Source organism: Protopterus annectens, chromosome 12.part0 (assembly GCF_019279795.1).
Source record: "Protopterus annectens isolate FY-2018-M chromosome 12.part0, PAN1.0, whole genome shotgun sequence".
In the NCBI taxonomy this organism is placed as follows: domain Eukaryota; kingdom Metazoa; phylum Chordata; order Ceratodontiformes; family Protopteridae; genus Protopterus; species Protopterus annectens.
This window is the reverse complement of record NC_056746.1, coordinates 735,625,751-735,646,607: the sequence shown is the minus strand read 5'-3', so window position 1 is coordinate 735,646,607 and position 20,857 is coordinate 735,625,751. Positions and strand designations below refer to the sequence as shown.

The window sequence follows — 20,857 nt, the reverse complement described above, 5'->3', positions numbered from 1 at the left end:
GTGCCTGGTTCCAAACACAGAATCTCTTCCATATTTCTGCATAAGATTTTCTGGTGCTGGGCCTCCTGGCCTCCAAAATAACATCCATAACTGCTTTAGAGAGAGGTGTGTTCTGAATGGTTACATTATCCACCATGCTGCCAGATTTAGGGTCCTGAGTTGGCTGTGCAGGATCCGACTGTTTTGTTCGGTTAGTAAGTGAGGAATTTGAGGTAATGTCCAGGCTGGGCCATGAGACAAGCTCTTTAGGATTGCATACCAGTGCTGGTGGGGCCAGTCTGGGGCAATCAGTATCATTTTTGGCTTCTCTTGTCTGACCTTTAGGAGTACCTTGGGGAGGAGAGGCAGTGGAGGAAAGGCATATACTGTTAGGGTTTTCCAGCTGAATGATAGAGCATCCACTTTCCATGCTTGCTTGTGATAATTCCTTGTGCAGAATCTCTGTAGTTGGCAGTTGTGAGGGGAGGCAAATAGATCTATGTCTGGGCACCCCCATTTCCTTGTTATAATGCTGAAGATTTATGGATCCAGTTTTCACTCATGAGGATCAATGAGGTTTCTGCTTAGTTCGTCTGCCAGAGTATTTGTCTTTCCTGGCAGGAATTGTGCTTGCAGGTGTACTTGATAAGTCAATGCTGTGTCCCATAAAGTCATGGCTAGTCTGCAGAGGGGATAGGAATGTGTGCCTCCCTGCTTATTTATGTACCACATGACTGTAGTATTGTCCGTCTTTATCAGCAGTTGTCCTGGATGAAGAAGATCCTTGAAGGCTGTCAGCACATTCTGAACAGCTAGCATCTCTTTTTGATTGATATGAAGATGCATTTGGCTTGCGGGCCATGTGCCCTGAATACATTTTCCTGCCATGTGGGCCCCCCAGGCATAATCTGATGCATCTGTTTTTAATGTCTGCCTGGCTGTGGGAAAAGTGAATGGCTGTCCCTTGTTGTGGTGACAGGCCTGTGCCCACCACCGAAACTCCTGTTGCAGGCAGGGAATGAGGGTAATTAATGTTTCCAGACTGTGGCAATGTTGAGTCCAAACACTTTTTAGATATCATTGTAGTTTCCTCATATGTAGTCTTGCATATGGAATTAACAGAATGCAGGATGCCATGAAGCCCAATGCCTGCAGAATTTTTCTTGCAGATAACTGGGTCTTTGTTGCCAACATTTTGAAATAAGAAGTCAGATGCCTTTGTTTGTCTGGCATGAGATAAGCCATCTGGGCAGTTGTATTTAAGCTTGCACCCAGGAATATTATCTCTTGAGAGGGTACTAGTTTTGATTTCTTTTCATTTACTGTGTACCCTAGGCAAATTAGTAATCTTTTTACAAACGCCAGATGCTTTAATAGAATGTCCTTGTTCTCCACTTGAATAAGGCAGTCGTCCATGTAAGGATATATTTGAATTCCTCTTTGTCTGCAAAATGCAATTACTGGAGCCAGGCATTTCGTGAAGACCCTGGGCACAGTAGATAAGTCAAAGGGCAGTGCAGAGAATTGGTAATGCATCGAGCCAGCTATGAATCTGAGGTAACTTCTGCAAGACTGTCTGATTGGGACATGCAGGTATGCCTCTTTTAGGTCCAAAGTTACAAGCCAAGCCTTCTTGCCCAGCATGGGCAGAAGCTGCTGTAGAGTCAACATTTTGAATTTTGGAATGTCCAGAAATGTGTTTAGAATTGACAGGTCGAGTACTGGTCTCCAGGCTTTGTCCTTTCTGGGTACCAGGAAAAGTCTTGAGTAAAATCCTTGTCCCTACTCTTGCTGCAGCACTCGCTGAATGGCCCTCATGTCCATGAGAGATGAAACTTGTTTTTGTGCCTCTGCCCATTGATTGTGTGGCAGGTCTGGCATACCTTTTGCCCTTGGCAGGGTGTGAAAGTGGAATCTGTAGCCCTGTGACACTATATTCAAGACCCATTTGTCCTGGGTGATCATGTGCCAATTTTGTGAAAAAAGTGCTAGTTTTCCCCCTAAGGGGGCTGCCAAAAGATAAGTGCTTGGTGTGGGCAGAGGAAAGTCATTGGGACTGTTTCCTGTATGGCTGTGATTTGTCTTCTCCACTTTTGGAGGTAGAAGCACCCCATTGTTTAGACCTGTATGAGCCTTGGGGCTGGGATCTGCCTCTGGGGCATCTGTATCTGCCTCTTTGTGGGCTGTCTGACACTGGAAAGGACCAATTCTTTGTAGGCCAGTTCCTGCTAAATCTGGGTGGCTGTAGCTGTAAGAAATCCTTAATTGTCTGCATAGATTTCGCTTTGTCCTTCTTCAACACCTCTTCTGCCTTAACACCAAACAAAGTATCATGCTGTAATAATTTTGCTTTAACATGATCCAGCAGATTCCGTTCCTTTAACCAAGCATGCCTCCTAATGACAGAGCCCGTAACAGCGGCCCTGCAAGAGGCCTCCAGAGAATCAAAACCACATTGCAAAGTATGCTTTCCCACTTGTTCAGCTGCATGCAATAAATCCTGCATTTCCTTGTTTTCTGCACATTCAGAATTTGTCATCATTTTCTATTTAAGCAGTGACATTAAGTATTGCTGATATTTAAGCATATGAAACTGACAATTTAAGGCCCTTACAGCCAAGGTAGCAGAAGTGTAAACCTTTTTCCCCCATCTGTCCAGTGCCCTTGAATCCCTATCAGAGGGGATAGGGTTTTTTGCAGTGGAAGCCTTGACCCTATTGGGACCCTGAGATATAGTTTCTGGGTCAGAAGCAGGGTTTTTTATAAAGAAATTTATGTGAATCTGGAGCCCTGTAGTATCTGTCTGGCTTAACAGGTGCTGGGGGTAAAGAGTCAGGAGACAGGCCGGACTCTGAAAATACATCACCTACAATGTCTAAAACAGGGGGAATAGCAAGAGGCCTGTGCTGAGGTAGTAAAAGAAAGTCTCTGAGCCTTTTCTTAGATTCTGAGTAATCTTGGCTCTCCCAGTAGAAGTGCTCCCTCATGGTATGCAGGGTTTCCCCAAAATAATAAACCTCAGGAGGAGAGGCTGAAGGGATAGATTATTCAGCATCAGAATCCTCATAGGGAGGAAGAGAGTATACCTGTTCAGAAGAGGAGTCAGAAGAAATGGAAACCTGATCTGAAGATTCATATTCTGTCTCTTGCCTAGGCCTCTTATCAGGAGGGGGATGGGAACCCCTGATCAAAGTAATTAGGTCTTCGGCCATTTTGAGCATTAGGCATGGAGGCCTGTCCATGGGATTGCTGCACTTCCTTCTTTGTCTTTAGTGATGCTTTAGTTTTTGCCTTTGAAGCTGAAGTTGGTTTTACATATAACTGTGTAGGCCTGAAAACACCCTCAGAAGCCGATGCCTGCTCAGTGGCTCTGGACCCATCTGAGGAAATATTTTCTGAGTGTCCAATACCTTGAGTTTCTAGCGGCCTAGTCGGCTCCATGTGGGAGTCGAAAGCGGCCTGCGGCTCTGAGGTAGTGGGTGTCAGGGGCAGCAAAAGCACCTCACTGAGAACCGGCGAACCGACGACTGGCTTAGAAGAAGCCTCATTGTCAGTTTTGGACCTCGGATGCCTGTCCCTTTCCTTTTCCTTGCATTTTTTGAGAATTGCGGTAGTCAGATGGGTATCTGATGGCATTGTATAATTAAATCTTTGGCCAAAGTAATGAAATGCAAAATCGTACTGACACTTGATTGTTAAATCTGGCACAAAACCTACAATTAGCAACGTCATGATCAGGGCCTAGGCAAGGAATACAATAAGAATGGAAGTCCTTATGAGGTATTTGCTTCCCACAAGAAATACAATTATTAACTTTTTCTGACATTGGTCTAGAGCAAGAAAAAAGTTTCCCCAACGGGGCACTTAGCTTTAAATGAAGACTTCGGATCTGAAATTCGAACACGAAAATCTCAGGAGTCAGCCGACCAGCACTTGCGAACTGCTTTTGCTTCGGGCATCGCGCTGCAAGAAAGACTGAAGAAAATGGCGTCGGCTGCATCTTTTATACCCCTGGTGCACTGACGTCAGGGAGGAGGCGACAGCAACTGACGCCGGACCAAGACTTTGGAATTCAGGCCGACTGTGGGTAGCCTGCCAGGAGGATAACCCAAGTGTAATGACTGCAACAGTGAAACACGATGAACATCAATGTAATCACTCATGATGCACACTTAGAAACCGCACCAGCAGTGATTATTCATGGAAAGCAGTCATCAGTTTCAGTTCCTTGCTTTCTTGTGATCCAGGTTCTTGTAATTCAGGGAATGTAATCTTGATTAATTGTTGATGTATGCATGAGTTTTAGTGTAAAACAAATATCCAGATTATGATAGTGTCAGCATCAAATTCTGTATATATGAACTAAAAGCAAATATAGTCACAGTGGAAGTTTAATGAACTACCAGTCACATTCTCTACAATTAAACGGTATGCCTGTTTTAATTTTTCAGTAGTCTATACTTTTCTTAGATAAATTATAGTTACTATTGCCATAATGGCTCTCTACTGAAGAAATGGCACTAACAGAAACGAGCATATGAGACGATGTAGGTAAGAACCCACTGTACCAAAGTTCAGTTCAGCAATAACTATTCCCTTACAAGCCTTCATCTTCTTCAGACATTAATCACCTGTACTAGAATCAGTCAGTAAGACGGTCTGTTTATACTGTACTAAATTAATGAGGGTTTTTTTCTCAGCAGAAAGTACATGAATTATGAAACCTTTTCACACCTGCATGTGTTACTTCTGTAAAGACTGTAAACCATCACATAAACAAATTTTAGCAAGAGTACATGTCGGTTATAATACCCATTTCACACCTGCACTTAGTGATTTTTTTTCTGGAAGAACTATAAACCACCATACGTGAATATTTAAGACAAAGAAACAATTAGGAAAAAATACTAAAAAAATATATTGTGCTCCTATAGAATCGATTTTTGTTTCTAATTTTGATTTTGACAACTTTATAATGGTATTCTTTTTAAATATGACAAATGCCTAACTCTGAAAAATGCACTTTCAGATGGATCATTAAGAGTTTGTAAGATACCCTGTTCTCAGACTTGCATGTCACATACAAAAACAAGATTTATTACAAATTGCAATAACAATTGCTTTACACCAGGTTTTAACTTAATGTGTATTACACCTGTTCAGGCAGTAAAAGGCATGTCTAATTTGTAAATAACTACCTCAGTTTGCAGAGGCATGGACAAGATTTTTGGAACTGTACACCTGCTTCTAAAATGTATACCGCTACCCCAAACCCAGATGTTGTACGATTCTGACCAGTATTCTTTTTCAGTACTAAAAAAAATCTCTTAAAAGGAAACTTCTCCTAAAATAAAATGTAACCAGCCTGACACTCTGAAAATAAAAATATTTAACAAAATCTACAAATAAATTAAGTAAAAGCATTAGTGAATATGCCACAGCTGTATTTAATTTAAATTGAAGCAAATCTCGCAAAATGAATGCATTATTTCAAAAGAGTGGTTTACATGGGATATGCCAGAGAACATTTTGGCTGCTTTATATCTTCATATCTTTTGTCTTTTGTTAACTAACAAATTAATGACCGATTTCTTCCATTGTAATGCCTTCTGCAGAAATTTTGGAATTAGGGGAGTTAGTGACGAGGCACAAAGTAGACCAAAGGGTTAGTCATGGATCAGAGCGTCTCTCAGGGACTCCCCCTTCGGGGCAATCAGAGGAAAGTACCTGATGTATTTGGAATTGATGGGAGAAACAAAAAGATCATAGAATGGTTAGCTGCATTGACCAAAAATTTGCGCAACCACTTTTGGATTGAGACACCACTCATAAGGTACTCATAAGGTACCAGAATAAATCTGTTCAACCTGTACTCTAGAATTTAGGCATTTACTGGTATGTGCATTGCTATCAGAAAGTAGTTGGAAAATATCACCCACGGCCACACTTTCATCATTTCTAGATAGAGCAGGTAGGAGCATGTTCTCCCTTGTTTGTTGATGTACCAGACTACGGATATGCTGCCTGTCTGGATGGAAAGCACACCTAGAGGAAAGACATTCTGAAAAGCCTGCAACATTAGAAAGGCAGTCCTCACCTCTAAGACACTGATGCGAAGATTGGACTGATGGGGACGGGTTTATATCACAGCATTGAAGGTTGATAATCTCAAATGAAAAAACATCGAACAGACTTCATCGAACAGTACAACACTGAAACTGGGTGAAAACGAACATGTGGAGTGTAGCTGAAAAACAAATTGCTCCATGCAGGGGGCAAGAACCCCTGCACTCCCCACACCCCCTGCCACTTAAATATACCACTTTGGAGATCACTGTTCAGTGCACTACAGTGCAGAAATGGAAGATTTCCATTTCCTACACTGTAGCACGATCTCGGAGTTGGTATTTTGAAGTAGCACGGGTGTGGGGGGCACAGCCCCTCTGTCTACACCCTTCATGTTGCAGGTTACCATTGGAAACTGCCATTGACACTGTTTCAATGTTCTTCTGCTTCAATGAAGTCTGTTCGACGTTTTACCATTCGAGATTCTCACTATTCGATGATGTGATATAAACCCGATGGGGACTATGAGTCTTGGACGATCTTTCCCAAATAATGTCTCCCCCATCCCAGTTGGGAAGCAATTGGTTCTGGAACATGGAGAAACAAAAGGGACAGCCCTTATACATTCCTGAAGACTGAATCTACCAAGTTACATGATTTCTCCAGATCCTTTTAAGTTCATAGGTTGGTACTAGGCTATCGGCTCTAGGGCCTATACAAGCCTAGCCATAACAATTCCCTGGCTATTTCTTCCCACAGTTCTTACTTCCCTGGACCCCTGTCTAGCAGGGTGACTGACGTGATCCCTGGGGTGAATTTCCCATCTCCCATCCAATCATCAAGGTTCCTTTTGAAGACGGCCAAAGAGGTGCTCTGCTTGACATGTGTAAGCAGTCTATTCCAGAGTCTGGAGAGTCTCTGGGTCAGGAACCTATCCCTCCAGCATGTTTTGTTCATTGTGATGACAAGGTTTAAAATCCCTGGAGCATGTCTCTCTGAGGGATTGGGATTACTTTAAGTGTAGCATGTCCAATAGCTCTGGGTTTGACATGGCCTTGTATGTTAAGCAGGGATCGCCTCTGAGTAGACGACATGCGACAGAGTATAGGTGGAGTTTTTTTTTTAGATGGTCAGCATAGGGCATCTGCTTTAGGCCTGTGATTCTTTTAGTGAGGTATTTCTGTGACCTTTCCAGTTGTTGCAGATGTCTTGAGAGGTACACACCAAATGGGGCATTGTATTCTATAATGGGTCTAATGAGGGAGGAGTTCAGTGGGACAATGACCTCCTTTTTTTTTTTGGATGAAAAGCCCTTAGTGATGAGGTCTGCCTCATAGAAGGATTTCCTGACTGTTATGGTGATGTGGTTATCGAAAGTGAGACCACTGTCCACCTGGGTTCCTATTATGTGATCAAACTTCAACAAGTTCGAACCCTATATGATTGAAACCATATAGTTGAACTTGCAGAAGTTTGACCACATTAAGAAAAAAACCCTTAAAAGTAAAGTAAACCCTTGCACCCCTGCAACCCCCACATGGGGGGCTGTGCCCACCACAACCCTCGCTCTTTAAATATACCAACTCTGAGACCACACTACAGTGCGGAAAGAGAATATTTCCCTTGACTGCACTGTAGTGCGATCTCGGAGTTGGTATATTTAAGGAGCAGGGGGTGTGCGGGGTGCAGGGGTCCTTGCCCCCCTGCTTGCAACAGTTAGTTTACTGTTGCATGTTTTTTTTTTTTTTTTTCTGTGTTCGAAGTTTTGAAACTTCAAACATGTAATAGGAACCCATCCACCTGTGTCCCTAAGTCTCTCATCACACTTTCGATGTTTAGTGTATTGCCACCTATGTGGTCATTCATGGGTACATGTTTTTTTCCCCAAAGGGAATAACTATACTTTTCTTGGCATTGAGCTTGAGCCCATGGCTCTGGCACCAAGCATCTGTTTCTGTAAGGCCCTTTTGTAGAATATCCACATCACTTGGGGATTCAATAATGGCTCCCAGTTTGCAGTCATCTGTAAACTCTGTTAGCCAGAGTCCCTTAGTGTTGGCCTGTACTTCAGAGAAGTAGATGCCAAACAAGAGAGGTCCCAGGACTGAACCCTGAGGTACTCCCCTTGTCACTTGTCTGGAGCTGGATTTGGAGTCGACTACTTTTACAGTCTGGGTTCTGTCAGTAAGCCAGTTGGCAACCTATCAAGTGGATTAATGCCCAGCTTAGTAGGTTTGTCTATGATTCCAGAGTGGGGAATGGTGTTGAAGGCCTTGGCGAGGTCCAGATAGGCTGTGTGGGCCACCTTACCTTTGTCCACGGCTCTGGAGACTGAATCAAAGAAGTCAATCAGGTTCAGGAGACAAGATTGGCCCTTCATGAACCCAAACTGCGTGGGGTCCAGTGTTTGAAGGTTGCCAATGTCTTTGTTTATAAGTTCCATGATAATGCATTCCATGGCCTTGCAGATCAGGCTCACCAGACTGATGGGGTGGTAGTTCCCAGGATCCAAGGTGGATCTCCCCTTGTGGAGTGGGATAACTGTAGCCACTCAGTGGGCACGAAGCCTGAGGTGAGGCTATGATTAAATATGACACTTAGGTGAGGTGCCAGTTAATTTTGTAGTTTATGTAATACACAACCTGGGATGTCATCTGGTCCCATGGATGCTGTATTCTTAGCTTTGGAGAGTGTGTTTTTTACCTGTGTGGCCATTATTACCAGAATTTTGCAATCTTTTGGTATTGAGATGAGCCCTTTAGGGTGTGGGGGGGGGGTGAAGTTTGCACTGAATCGATCTGCCAGGATATTGGCAATATCCTTGGGATCAGTATATTTAATGCCATTTTATTGTAGCTCAGAGCAGATCTGAGAATTGCCATTTATATTCTTGGCATAGCTATAGAATGACTTGTGGTTGTCTTTGGAATCTTTGGCAATTTTATTTTTGTAACTAGCTTTGCAGGATTTTATGAGGGATCTCAGCTTTTTACTGGTAAGATTTTTTTGCATCCTGTGATTTTCTTCTTTTCGCAACAGTTCTTTCCTTTTGTTTTAAAGTTTGTTTATGGCAAGGGACCACCAGATTGGCTTAATTTTTTAGAGGAGAGCATCTTGGTTCTATTGGGGATGCAGGATTCATGCACGAATGGATGTGCTCATACAGTGCCTTAGTGTAGGATTCAGCAGTCGAACTTTCAGTTCCCGTCTGCATGGGTGTCATGACGTTTGTCACTTCTGACTTGAGTAGCATGAAGTTGGCTTTGGAGAAGTTTTTTTTACAGAGGTTTCCTTACTTGGGGGTGGGTGTGGGATATGGATGTCAAGGGTGATTAGCTTATGGTCAGAGCTGACCAAAGACGAGAGTGACCATAGGTATGGAGCATTGGTTTCCCATGTTGGTAATGACCAGGTCTAGGATACTGGAGCCCCTGGTGGGACTAAGGATTAGTTGATCCAGGGCATTGGAATTTATGAATTCCAAGAAATGTTGGGCAAATGTGCTGGTACAGGAGTAGTTTTCCCAGTTAATGGCAGGGTAGTTGAAATCACTCAGTATTAGGGTGTTTGGTTGTATCTTAATATTTTCCAGTATGTTTAGAAAGGTGTAGTGAGAATCTTGGGGCATGGTGGGGGATCTGTAGAAAGCTACAGTTTGGATTGCAGTCTTACCTAGTGTTAGTTGCACCTGGAGAATTTCAGATGCATTGTGTTGGGCAACCAGCCTGGTGTTGTGAATATCCTTGGTGAATATGGACACTCCTCCACCTTTAATGTTTCGGTCCTGGTTTGGTGGCCGAAAAGTGTGGTAAGAGCTGTAGCCTGGTATTGCAGGGGTGCTCTCTGGTGCCTTGAACCAGGTCTCAGTTACTGCACAGACATCAATGTTCTCCATTTTTTAGGAGTGCCTCAAGAGAGTGCATTTTGAGGTTTAGACTTCTAGCATTGAGTAGCATTACCTTCAGATTTTGCATGCTTGTACCTGTTTCAGTTCAGTGGTGGTTTTGTTCTTTGAACTTTGCCTAAAAAAGGCACTACAGGGGTGGCAAGAGCCTTAGCCAGTAACCTGAATCCCAGGGACGACAGGTGCAGACCATCTCTGGCAAAGCATGTCATCCCAGGCAGACAGATACTGGATCCCCTTTGAATGACACTAGAAGCTTAGACAATTCATTTTGTCCTTATACTGTGGTATCATTCTGGGTGAAGGCAGGATGTTACTTAGGGCTAGGGTCATACCTGCCTGGGCCACATGATCCGAGAGCTGTTCCGTGTCTTTTTTCATGTAGTCTAGAGAGGTATGTCTCAAGTCATTCACTCCAACATGGACAATGACAGAGTTATATTTGTACTTGTTGTGGAGTGACTTGAGTGCATGCGTTATGTGGCAGATCCTGGCACCCAACAGGCAGCTGACTGTAATTTTCTCCTTGTTCAGCCTGGTGAGTGGGACATCAGTGTGCCTGACTATAGAGTCACCTATGACTAAAGTGTTGGGTATGTTGTCTTGCCTTAGGGGCTGTTGTTGGGTGGCACACTGGTGCTGTGAGCTATGTGACGCTTTGGTTGTGATTGGTGTTTGTCTGCATTTCAGCTTCAGAGGTCCTTGTTGCTTGGGCAGGTTACTGTTAAGAGCCTCCACATATGTGGGTTTAGTGTTGCTATGTGGGGGTGTTGCTTGAGGTGTAGTGCGGGTGTTAACCTTCTCCTCTTGACTGTCTAGCACAATCTTGGGTGGAGAGAGCTTTGCTTCCAGTTTGGCTATGTAAGTGCATCTCTCACAGGTTGTAGTGTTGGGTGGTAGGAGGAGAGGGTTGTTTGTGTACATGAGGCAATTGCTGCATTGCCCCAGTATGCGTGGATTTACCAGGTGGACAGGAGAAATCACCAGAAGCTGACCCTTCGACATGCCTGGTTTGGTGCTTTTTTTTGTAAGGTACAAGGGCTGTCTTCGCTTACCTTGGCAAGGTACATTGCAATTATAGGCTGTTTAGTGCCTATGATTAATTTCTCCTTATTAATAAGGAGAGTTGAGTGCTTGTATCAATTTAAGACTTCCTCGTGCTTTCCAGCAGGTTTTCAAGCAAGTGCTAGTCACAGGGATGCTTAAACGAAAGATGAAATAAATGGTTTATCCTAAACACTGCAGTGTGCACTAGAGGAGTTAGATGTGAAAGTTGGTAACTTAAGTTTTACCTGTTTAAAAAGTTAGTTTTAGTGGAGAGTCACTGTTTTTAAAACAACAAGATATATTGAAAGGGGGTGGTCACTTTTGTATTCTGGTACTATGGAATACAGTAGGATGACCAATACATTAAAATAGTTGAAGGGGACTGATTTCACAAAATGATAATTTTGTGCTTACTCACACAAGCCAGTAAAAAAGAGAGGAAATGAGATATATGGTCAAATTAACATAAGGGGAAGGCAACTAGAAAAACAGTGGTGTTTAAGAACACTACAGTAACCGGGTGGGAAAAAAATTCTGCCTGACTCACAAGAGACAGAGCTGTTAACTCTTTTCAAGTTTTAATATGCAGTTAAAGGCAGAATCCAAGGTAAATAAAACAAATCACAGTATTCAAAATAGAAAAAGGCAATAAAGTAATACAACAAATATAAAGCAAACAAACCTTTCCCTCACAGCAAAGTGTAGCAGAGTCTGGGTGAGCCTTTCTAGTAAAGCTCTGAAATGTTTTATTTTACCCCTTAAATAGAAGGTTTAGTTCCTAGCTCCACCCCCTCAGTTCACAGATGAGTAACCTTAACTGACCTGTTCTAGTGAGCTGTACTAATTTCTGCCTGACTCACAAGAGACAGAGCTGTGGTCTCTGTTCAAGTTTTAATATGCAGTTAAAAGCATAATACAAGTAAAACACAAGGTAAATAAAACAAATCACAGTATTCAAAATAGAAAAAGGCAATAATGTATTACAACAAATAAAAAGCAAACTAACCTTTCCATCACAGCAAAGTGTAGCATAGTCTGGGTGAGACTTTCTAGTAAAGCTCTGAAATGTTTTATTTTACCCCTTAAATAGAAGGTTTAGTTCCTAGCTCCACCCCCTCAATTCACAGATGATTAACCTTAACTAACCTGTTCTACTGACCTGTACTTATTTCTGCCTGACTCACAAGAGACAGAGCTGAGGTCTCTTATCAAGTTTTAATATGCGGTTAAAAGCAGAATGCAAGTAAAAAAAAAAAAAAAAGCCAAAATCTTGTACGGAACCACTGGTGTAGTAGAAACTTGCACTGACGAAAACACAACACCAAAAAAAAAAAATGCAGACACTTTAATAATCCATTTTAGCGCTTTCATCTCACATAGAGACTTTGTTGCAGTATACAAATTGCCATTTACAAAGTGACAATACCTATATATCTTCTAAATTGTTGATAAAATGGATTATTAAAGTGTCTGCACTTTTTTCGTATTGTGTTTTTGTCAGTACAAATTTCTACTACAGCAGTGGTTCCGTACAAGATTTCGGCTATTTTTTTGTTTTAGTACTCAGTTTTTGGTTCTTGGTTACGTTACAGAATACAAGTAAAATACAAGGTAACTAAAACAAATCACAGTATTCAAAATACAAAAAGGCAATAAAGTAATACAACAAATAAAAAGCAAACTAACCTTTCCCTCACAGGAAAGTGTAGCAGAGTCTGGGTGAGACTTTCTAGTAAAGCTCTGAAATGTTTTATTTTACCCCTTAAATAGAAAGTTTAGTTCCTCGCTCCACCCCCTCAGTTCACAGATGACTAATCTTAACTGACCTGTTCTACTGACCTGTACTAATTTCTGCCTGACTCACAAGAGACAGAGCTGTGATCTCTTTTCAAGTTTTAATATACAGTTAAAAGCAGAATACAAGTAAAACACAAGGTAAATAAAACAAATCACAGTATTCAAAATAGAAAAAAAAAAACAATAAAGCAATACAACAAATAAAAAGCAAACTAACCTTTCCCCTCACAGCAAAGTGTAACAGAGTCTGGATGAGCCTTTCTAGTAAAGCTCTGAAATGTTTTATTTTACCCCTTAAATAGAAGGTTTAGTTCCTAACTCCACACCCTCAGTTCACAGATGATTAAGCTTAACTGACCTGTTCTACTGACCTGTACTAATTTCTGCCCGACTCAAAGAGACAGAGCTGTGGTCTCTTCTCAAGTGTTAATATGCAGTTAAAGGCAGAATACAAGTAAAACACAAGGTAAATAAAACAAATCACAGTATTCAAAATAGAAAAAGGCAATAAAGTAATACAACAAATAAAAAGCAAACTACCCTTTCCCTCACAGCAAAGTGTAGCAGAGTCTGGGTGAGACTTTCTAGTAAAGCTCTGAAATGTTTTATTTTACCCCTTAAATAGAAGGTTTAGTTCCTAGCTCCACCCCCTCAGTTCACAGATGATTAACCTTAACTGACCTGTTCTATTGACCTGTACTAATTTCTGTGTGACTCACAAGATAGAGCCGAGGTCTCTTTTCAAGTTTTAATATGCAGTTAAAAGCAGAATACAAGTAAAACACAAGGTAAATAAAACAAATCACAGTATTCAAAATAGAAAAAGGCAATAAAGTAATAGAACAAATAAAAAGCAAATTAATCTTTCCCTCACAGCAAAGTATAGCAGAGTCTGTGTGAACCTTTCTAGTAAAGCTAAGTTGAAAAGTCCTGTGCTAGGATCTGATGGACCACTGGACTGCTAGTGTCCAATGTAGCACTCATATAATTCCTTGCCAAGTATACCAAAATAATGGAAGCTGCCATCGATCCCAGAATTTCAAGGGGTAGTTTGGCAGATGGCATCTGATATGAAAGGCATTGCTGAGCTTGATTTACTAACATGAGTAACCTCATCATTATCACCAACCCCCTTTTTCCCATTTTCTACATGAGCTCGGGCATTGTGTCAACTGTCACCATCTCTCTCTATTCAATGCCACTCTACTGCTTCTTCAACATTCTTGCCTGACTGCTGCAGGTTCTCTCTCAGACAATCCATCTACCTCTTTGTTGTATGCTCTCATTTGCCCTTGCTTTCTTCCTGTTTATCCCAAATTATCTCCACTAGATTTTCTTTTGTTTTTCTGCACATGTGACCAAACCACCACAATCTGCTTTCTTTTACTTCTATAACTGGAGCTACTTTGGCTTCTGCTCTTATGTCCTTATTACCTCATCCATCCAACAATGTGCATCCTACCACCAGTCTCAGGCACTTCATCTCCATCACCTCTAGCTTCCTCAACTGCTCTGCCTTTCCTGCCCAGGTGTCTGTACCATACAGTAGTACTGGTCACACCATGTTTTTATACACCTTACTTTTCAGCTTCTTTGGCATTCTTCTGTCATATACTACATCTGGCACTCTGTGCCAGTTGGCTGCAGACCCTCTGATTCTAGCTTTGACCTCCTCATTCAGATTTCCCTTCTCACCAATCACCCTTTACAGATACCTGAAGCTGTTAACATTTTCAGTTTTCATTCTATCTCATTTCTCAGCTTCTTCTGAATGCCACCATTCACTGTAATTACAATTGTCTTATTGGTTCTCAGTTTCCTCCCACATGCCTTCCGTTTTTCATTTTATTCCGTTATCCTTTGCTTAAAATCTTGTTCAGAGTCCTCCTGTAATGTCACATCTTCTGCATACACCTTTGTTGAGCTGTTCCATCTGACTTGTTTGCTAATGTAGTCCATCACCAGTGTGAACATCAGTGGGCTGAACCGTGATGCACATCCACTTACACTGGGAAACCCTCTGTGTCAATGAACACTGTTTGTATTTAAGTCATTGGGTCATTGGATTCTTGTACATAGCTTGCACTAATTCTGGATTGTTCATCTTCCATCTTACTTTCTGCTACTCTTCATACTCATTTATCAGTCACCCTCTCTAGAACTTTCATGCAATATGATAGGAGTTTGATACTGCTGTACTGCCCACAGTTGTGAATGTCCCCTCTGTTCTTGAACACTGGCATTTGTTTGCTTATTCTCCAGTTATTTGGGATTTACCTTTCTCTCCACAATGCTATGGGACACCTAACATGCAGCTTTATACAGAAGGGTCAATACAATTTCCACCAGCTACTAAAATAAACTTTTCTCCTTACCATGCAAGATGAAAAATCTCAAATGAAGCGTGCCATCATTTATTGGTAAACACATAATTTATTAGCAATGCACTCATAGTCTTGGTAAGTACCACACCAGAACAGCAGCATACTCTGTAAGGCTCCTGACTAAAATGTCGGCACTTGAAATGCCAAGTGCTGGAAAAAAAAGGCTGAAAATGCAGGAGAAGACTGAATCTTGAAAATTGCTCAACTTCTTAAAACTTTTTTTTTGCACCTGTGGGAGGAGCACACCCCCTCATGTACTCATGTAAGGGGGCAAGCCATCCCACACTCCCCTAACTTATACACACACACACACACACGGTATATATATATATATATATATATATATATATATATATATATATATATATATATATATATATACCAACTCAAAGATCACCACACCTCAGAGAAAAAGGGAATATTCCAAGAAATGGCATCTCATACTTAGTATATACATGTCTAATCTTTCAGCTATTCAGTCTCCATGTTTTGGGACTTGCTCTAGTGGGTCCTGACATTTCAAATGGTTACCACTCTGTAATGGATTATATAATTTTATTTGTGTTTTGGCAAGGGTCTACACTTCTTAAGAATCTATTAACCTAAATGCATGTATCTTTCACTTCACTCCATTTTCAGTGTGCTCATTTAGGCTACTTCTATACATAACTGTTTGTATTTCACTCTACAGCATCACAGAATTATCCATGCATTGTTAACACTTCATGTGATTTGCTTTAAAGATCATGATGAAAGTGATGATTGTATGTAATGGAAAGATTTACTGATTTCTTGTTAGCATCTTTTTGCTTGCAGTCACTCGTGTATTGTAAAACCAAAATCTTTTTTCAGCATTTCTCAAAAAAATCCAACATTTAAAACACCCATGAAATATGAAAACTGGAACCAGGCATTTCATTGGCAAACTTTTTCAATTAATAAATCTGTCAGGACATAGTGCTGTCATTAAGAATGCACAGCTTGTTTGTTTAATTACAAGAAGTTCTCTGCACTGGTAAGCAATTAGTTATTTGCAAAACTGTTAATTTAATTAATAATTCATCAGAAGACAAACTAACTCACAATTGTACGACTAATTGTATCCCCCAGTATTTTCACATGTGGGTGGGTGACACTAAGATATCCAACAATGACTGAAAGCTTAGCTTCTTTCTGTTTGCCCCCCCCCCAAAAAAAAAAAAAAACACAACATCAATGTGGATTGAATTCCCAGTCAAAAAATGTGATGGCAAGCAACCAGTCTCCATTTTGCATTATTTACTGGACTTCTACAAATTAAGTTTTTAGGTGAAATGGTGAAAGGCACCCTTTAGTTTTACCAGAAGTGAGTGGTCACAAGTACACAGATGCCATCAGGAAAATGGAAAGCCTTTCCTTATAGACAGCATTGTCGTTCTGAACATGATGTTTAACTTCATCAGCAGAATCTGGAATTATGTTCTGTTGATCTATGTCATCATAAGAAAAACTGAACACAGAAAGAAGCTGATAAACACATCTCATGAGACAGTGTGTGGTCACTTGGTGACTGTACAAAATGCCTACAGTACTGAACAGGAATTGAGCAAAACATATCTGTTATTCCTGCACCACAATGTATAATCAATTCTTCTCTTTGTAACTAATATGTTTCCATTATGATAAATGACACCTTGCTGCTCTACTGTATTGAATTATTTTACAATATGTACTAATATATAAAACATGTTTCTCCTTAATTAATAAATGCATACTCACAATAAAGGTTTATTTTGTCTCTCATAAAGCAGTGTGTACTCAGTTGTGCAGTTAACGCCTTCATCAGCTTCCCAGATACAGGTCATGTCACTAAGGTAGTCATTGGTGCAGTCCAAGTTGAACACCTCAGCTGCTGTTTTCATCACAGAAGAAACAGATGAACATGACTTTAATTTTTAACCATTTTTTTATTTTAAAATTTACAAAAGACAATATGTATAATCTGACCATGTGGATATTATACAAACAGACAGTGCACAATGTTACTGAAAAGTTTCTAAACAATATTATTACAACCCAAAACTCTAAATAACAGGAAGTGAGACAGTATTTTAATTGTGAGCTAAAACCAGTAAGCCTACTCTATAACTTATAAGAATAAGTTCCAGTGTAGCCAAAAGTAAAAAACACAACGGCTTTAATAATCTACATGTAGAACAACAAAACAATAAAAGTCCAAATGTAACTGACTAAGCGCTTTCACCCAACAAAGGGCATCCTCAGAGTCAGTTAAATCATAGTTACAGATCATATATAAAGGAATTTTCAACTTAACTTTCTCCAATGAGAAATAACTTCCAATTAAATGATTACCATAAATAATTGTTCTATTGACTTCACATATATTAACCCTTCATGGTTATAACACAGTTACAGTTGTATTATTAAAGTTCATTTGTCAATGCAATCAATTTAAATTCTAGTACATGACCAAAAATAAATTTGTATTATGCGTAACAAATCTATATAAAGTGTAAAATGTAAAAATGTAAAAAATATATATACACATTTTCCTAAAAATAAATAATGTTCTAATAAATTTAAAAGTACTATACCAGCAGAGCTCTATGTTTTAAAATACAAGCCAAGGAGACAACATCATTAATGCCAGGAGAAGTGCTAGCATCCAATCTAACTTGCCATAAGCAGTCCTTTACTTCTAGCATATTCTGGTAATCACCCCCAAAATCTTTTTTATATATCCTGTCTATAACAAAAAATATAAATTTATTAAAACTTGCACATCTTTGACTGTGAATAAATAAGAAATGTGTTGCTTTTTTATTCTTAATATCTTTTTAATATCTCTTTAAAAGAACAGTAGCAAGCCCTGGCTATTGCAATTGTAATACTAGTATGGTTATATATGCAGCAACCTGTTTATCTTGTACAGCTTTCTACATAGGAATGACAACTAGAAAGCTGAGACAAAAAATATTGGAGCATGTAAGAGATATTAAGAACAAAAAAGCAACACATTTTTAATACTTTTAAATTTATTAGAACATTATTTATTTTTAGGAAAATGTGTTATGAATTTGTTTTTTATACATCAACAACATATATATTTTTTACATTTTTACATTTTACACTTTATATAGATTTGTTACGCATAATACAAATTTATTTTTGGTCATGTACTAGAATTTAAATTGATTAAATTGACAAATGAACTTTAATAATACAACTGTAACTGTGTTATAACCATGAAGGGTTAATATATGTGAAGTCAATTGAACAATTATTTATGGTAATCATTTATATTGGAAGTTATTTCTCATTGGAGAAAGTTAAGTTGAAAGTTTCTTTATATATGATCTGTAACTATGATTTAACTGACTCTGAGGATGCCCTTTGTTGGGTGAAAGCGCTTAGTCAGTTACAGATGGACTTCCATTGTTTTGTTGTTCTACATGTGGATTATTAAAGCCGTTGTGTTTTTTACTTTTGGCTACACTGGAATTTATTCCTACTCTATACCTTCCAGGTTATTATCAGTTATTAAAGTCCAACAAATCATCAGGTATGTTAAACTGCTTAGGGAGATTTGTAAAGCATTAACTGCCTTTCTTTTAAAACTGTTTGCATGTAACGAATAAGCAAACCTTTCAATTCTAACCACTTGGGAGGTCCTTTTCAATTTTCAGGCTTAATATACCCTTTTGCATGATTTTCTGACCAATTACACTTTTTCTGAGGTACATTCCTAATTCTAGGCTTGTATTACCCCTTCATACAATTTTCTGAATTCCATCCCCATCACACACAATTTTGGAGCTGTTCAGTAAAGAAGATATCAGATCAAATGACCAACTCATACTAGTGGTACCAATAACTTAATGAAAGATGGCAAAGATGTTATGTTCCCATTTTTTCCAAAGCAAAAATAAGGAACTTTTTCTAGGAAGATATATTTTCAATATAATTTATTAAACTCTACTGACTTTACATCATATCTGTGATAGTAGACTTACATTTTTGTATTGCTTCCTTAAACTTGTGTTTCACAGAAGTATCGCACAATCCTTGTGGAAAGTGGAAGAAGATATGTGTTATATGGCAGGCAAGTTATTCTGATATAGTGTTCAAATTTTTCACTGGAAATAACCTTTCAAGAGCCTCTTCATAGCAGTGAATGTATAACCCATTTTCCTTTCATTCTGTTTCTTTCAAATGGAAAAGTAGGTCAAGCACTCATTAGTGGTCCAGGCAAATATGTTTCCTCATATCCCCCTCTAAATGTTCCTATGTAGCCTACATTCTAGCTTTACTGAGTATCTGTGCTTCTTATGTACCTGGTAGAGCCATATCAATAAGATAAAGAAGGGAGCAGCTGCGCTGATGTCTGTCTGCAGTATCAACAATGACTTCTGAATGCTGATACTGAATGTGTGGTCATAGTTAAAGTGGAGATGGCACTCAGTCTATGAAATAACTGTGTCAAACTGCTTGTTACAGTTAGAAGCACAAAAGCTCTTTTGTTGACATTTATTTTAATTTCAGGGGGATTCCAGTAAGAACTACAATAGGTGATATTTTGTGATTACATGTAAACTGAGGACAGGGACTAAGGCTTCCAAGTCAATAGCTGGACCTGGGGGCAATAAGACAAAGACAGGTTGGGAAGAGTTGGCAGCACTTCAAGAAACCAGTTGGAGATTTATTATGGCCGATTTGCAAATCTCACTGGCCTTGCATCTTCTGACTGCTGCTGCTATTGCCAAGTAAAATTTAACTCTGGTTTTGGCACTGCCATAAAAATACTAGTTTAAATTTCTTCCTGCTTGCTTAATTTATAGACCCAGAGGACGTAGACAAAGACAAAACAAATCTTGGGTCAACATGTTAAGGAAGCAGAACCACAATGTTCTGTGTTTGATGTCACCATATGGGGACAGTGTAGTATTTCAGGCAGTATGGTAATGAGGAACAGTAAAGTGACTCTCTGGTTGAGTCATACGCAAACAGCACAAAGGTCTATACTGGAACTGCAAGCACATGTATTGGAAGGTTGGGGCTTTGGTATTTTTTTTAGACACTTAAGAGGTATCTCACACAGACACGCAAACACTCACACACACAAACACATACTCACACACACACACACACACACACACACACACACACACACACACACACACACACACACACAATGTTAAAACTGTTTTAATGTTTTGTTTCTGCTTAATACAAAGGAAGAGAACAGGGAAAGGTCATACTTTCTTTAAGCAGGAGAACAGGGAAAGGTAGTATTTTCTTTACATATCTCTCAGTTGTACCATATCATGAGGAACGTTCATTGTTTGAGTCTTAAAAGGTCCGTGTTCTTCACTGTTTCACACTGAAAATGTCTGTCACAAATTCAGTGTTAAAAATTGTTGTAACTAATACTCAATTAGTTATACCTATTAGTATTGGGTAAACTTATTAGTATACCCAGTACTCTTAGTGACCACCTACTCATATTTCATATATAGATCCACACCCCAAACTACAAGAACCCACACATACAAAACTACTAGAAATAGCAAAAGTTTAATGAAATCCTAAAACACACCAACTGGAACCCACTTAAAACACTATGAATAGAAGATGCCCTTGAATACTTCAACAACATATTTCTAAACACCCTTGACAGCTT

At 39.6% G+C, this 20,857-nt stretch overlaps 1 protein-coding gene across 2 annotated transcripts in view; it reads right to left on the bottom strand.

Annotated features, from left to right (window-relative positions):
* The window catches only part of LOC122816783, a 796,947-nt gene that overhangs the window by 432,941 nt on the left and 343,149 nt on the right, over positions 1 to 20,857 (bottom strand). For both annotated transcript variants that reach the window (XM_044089804.1, XM_044089805.1), the window contains one exon: positions 16,936 to 17,068. In XM_044089804.1, the coding sequence (XP_043945739.1) occupies positions 16,936 to 17,068 (133 nt within the window). The remainder of the gene's footprint in view (positions 1 to 16,935; positions 17,069 to 20,857) is intronic.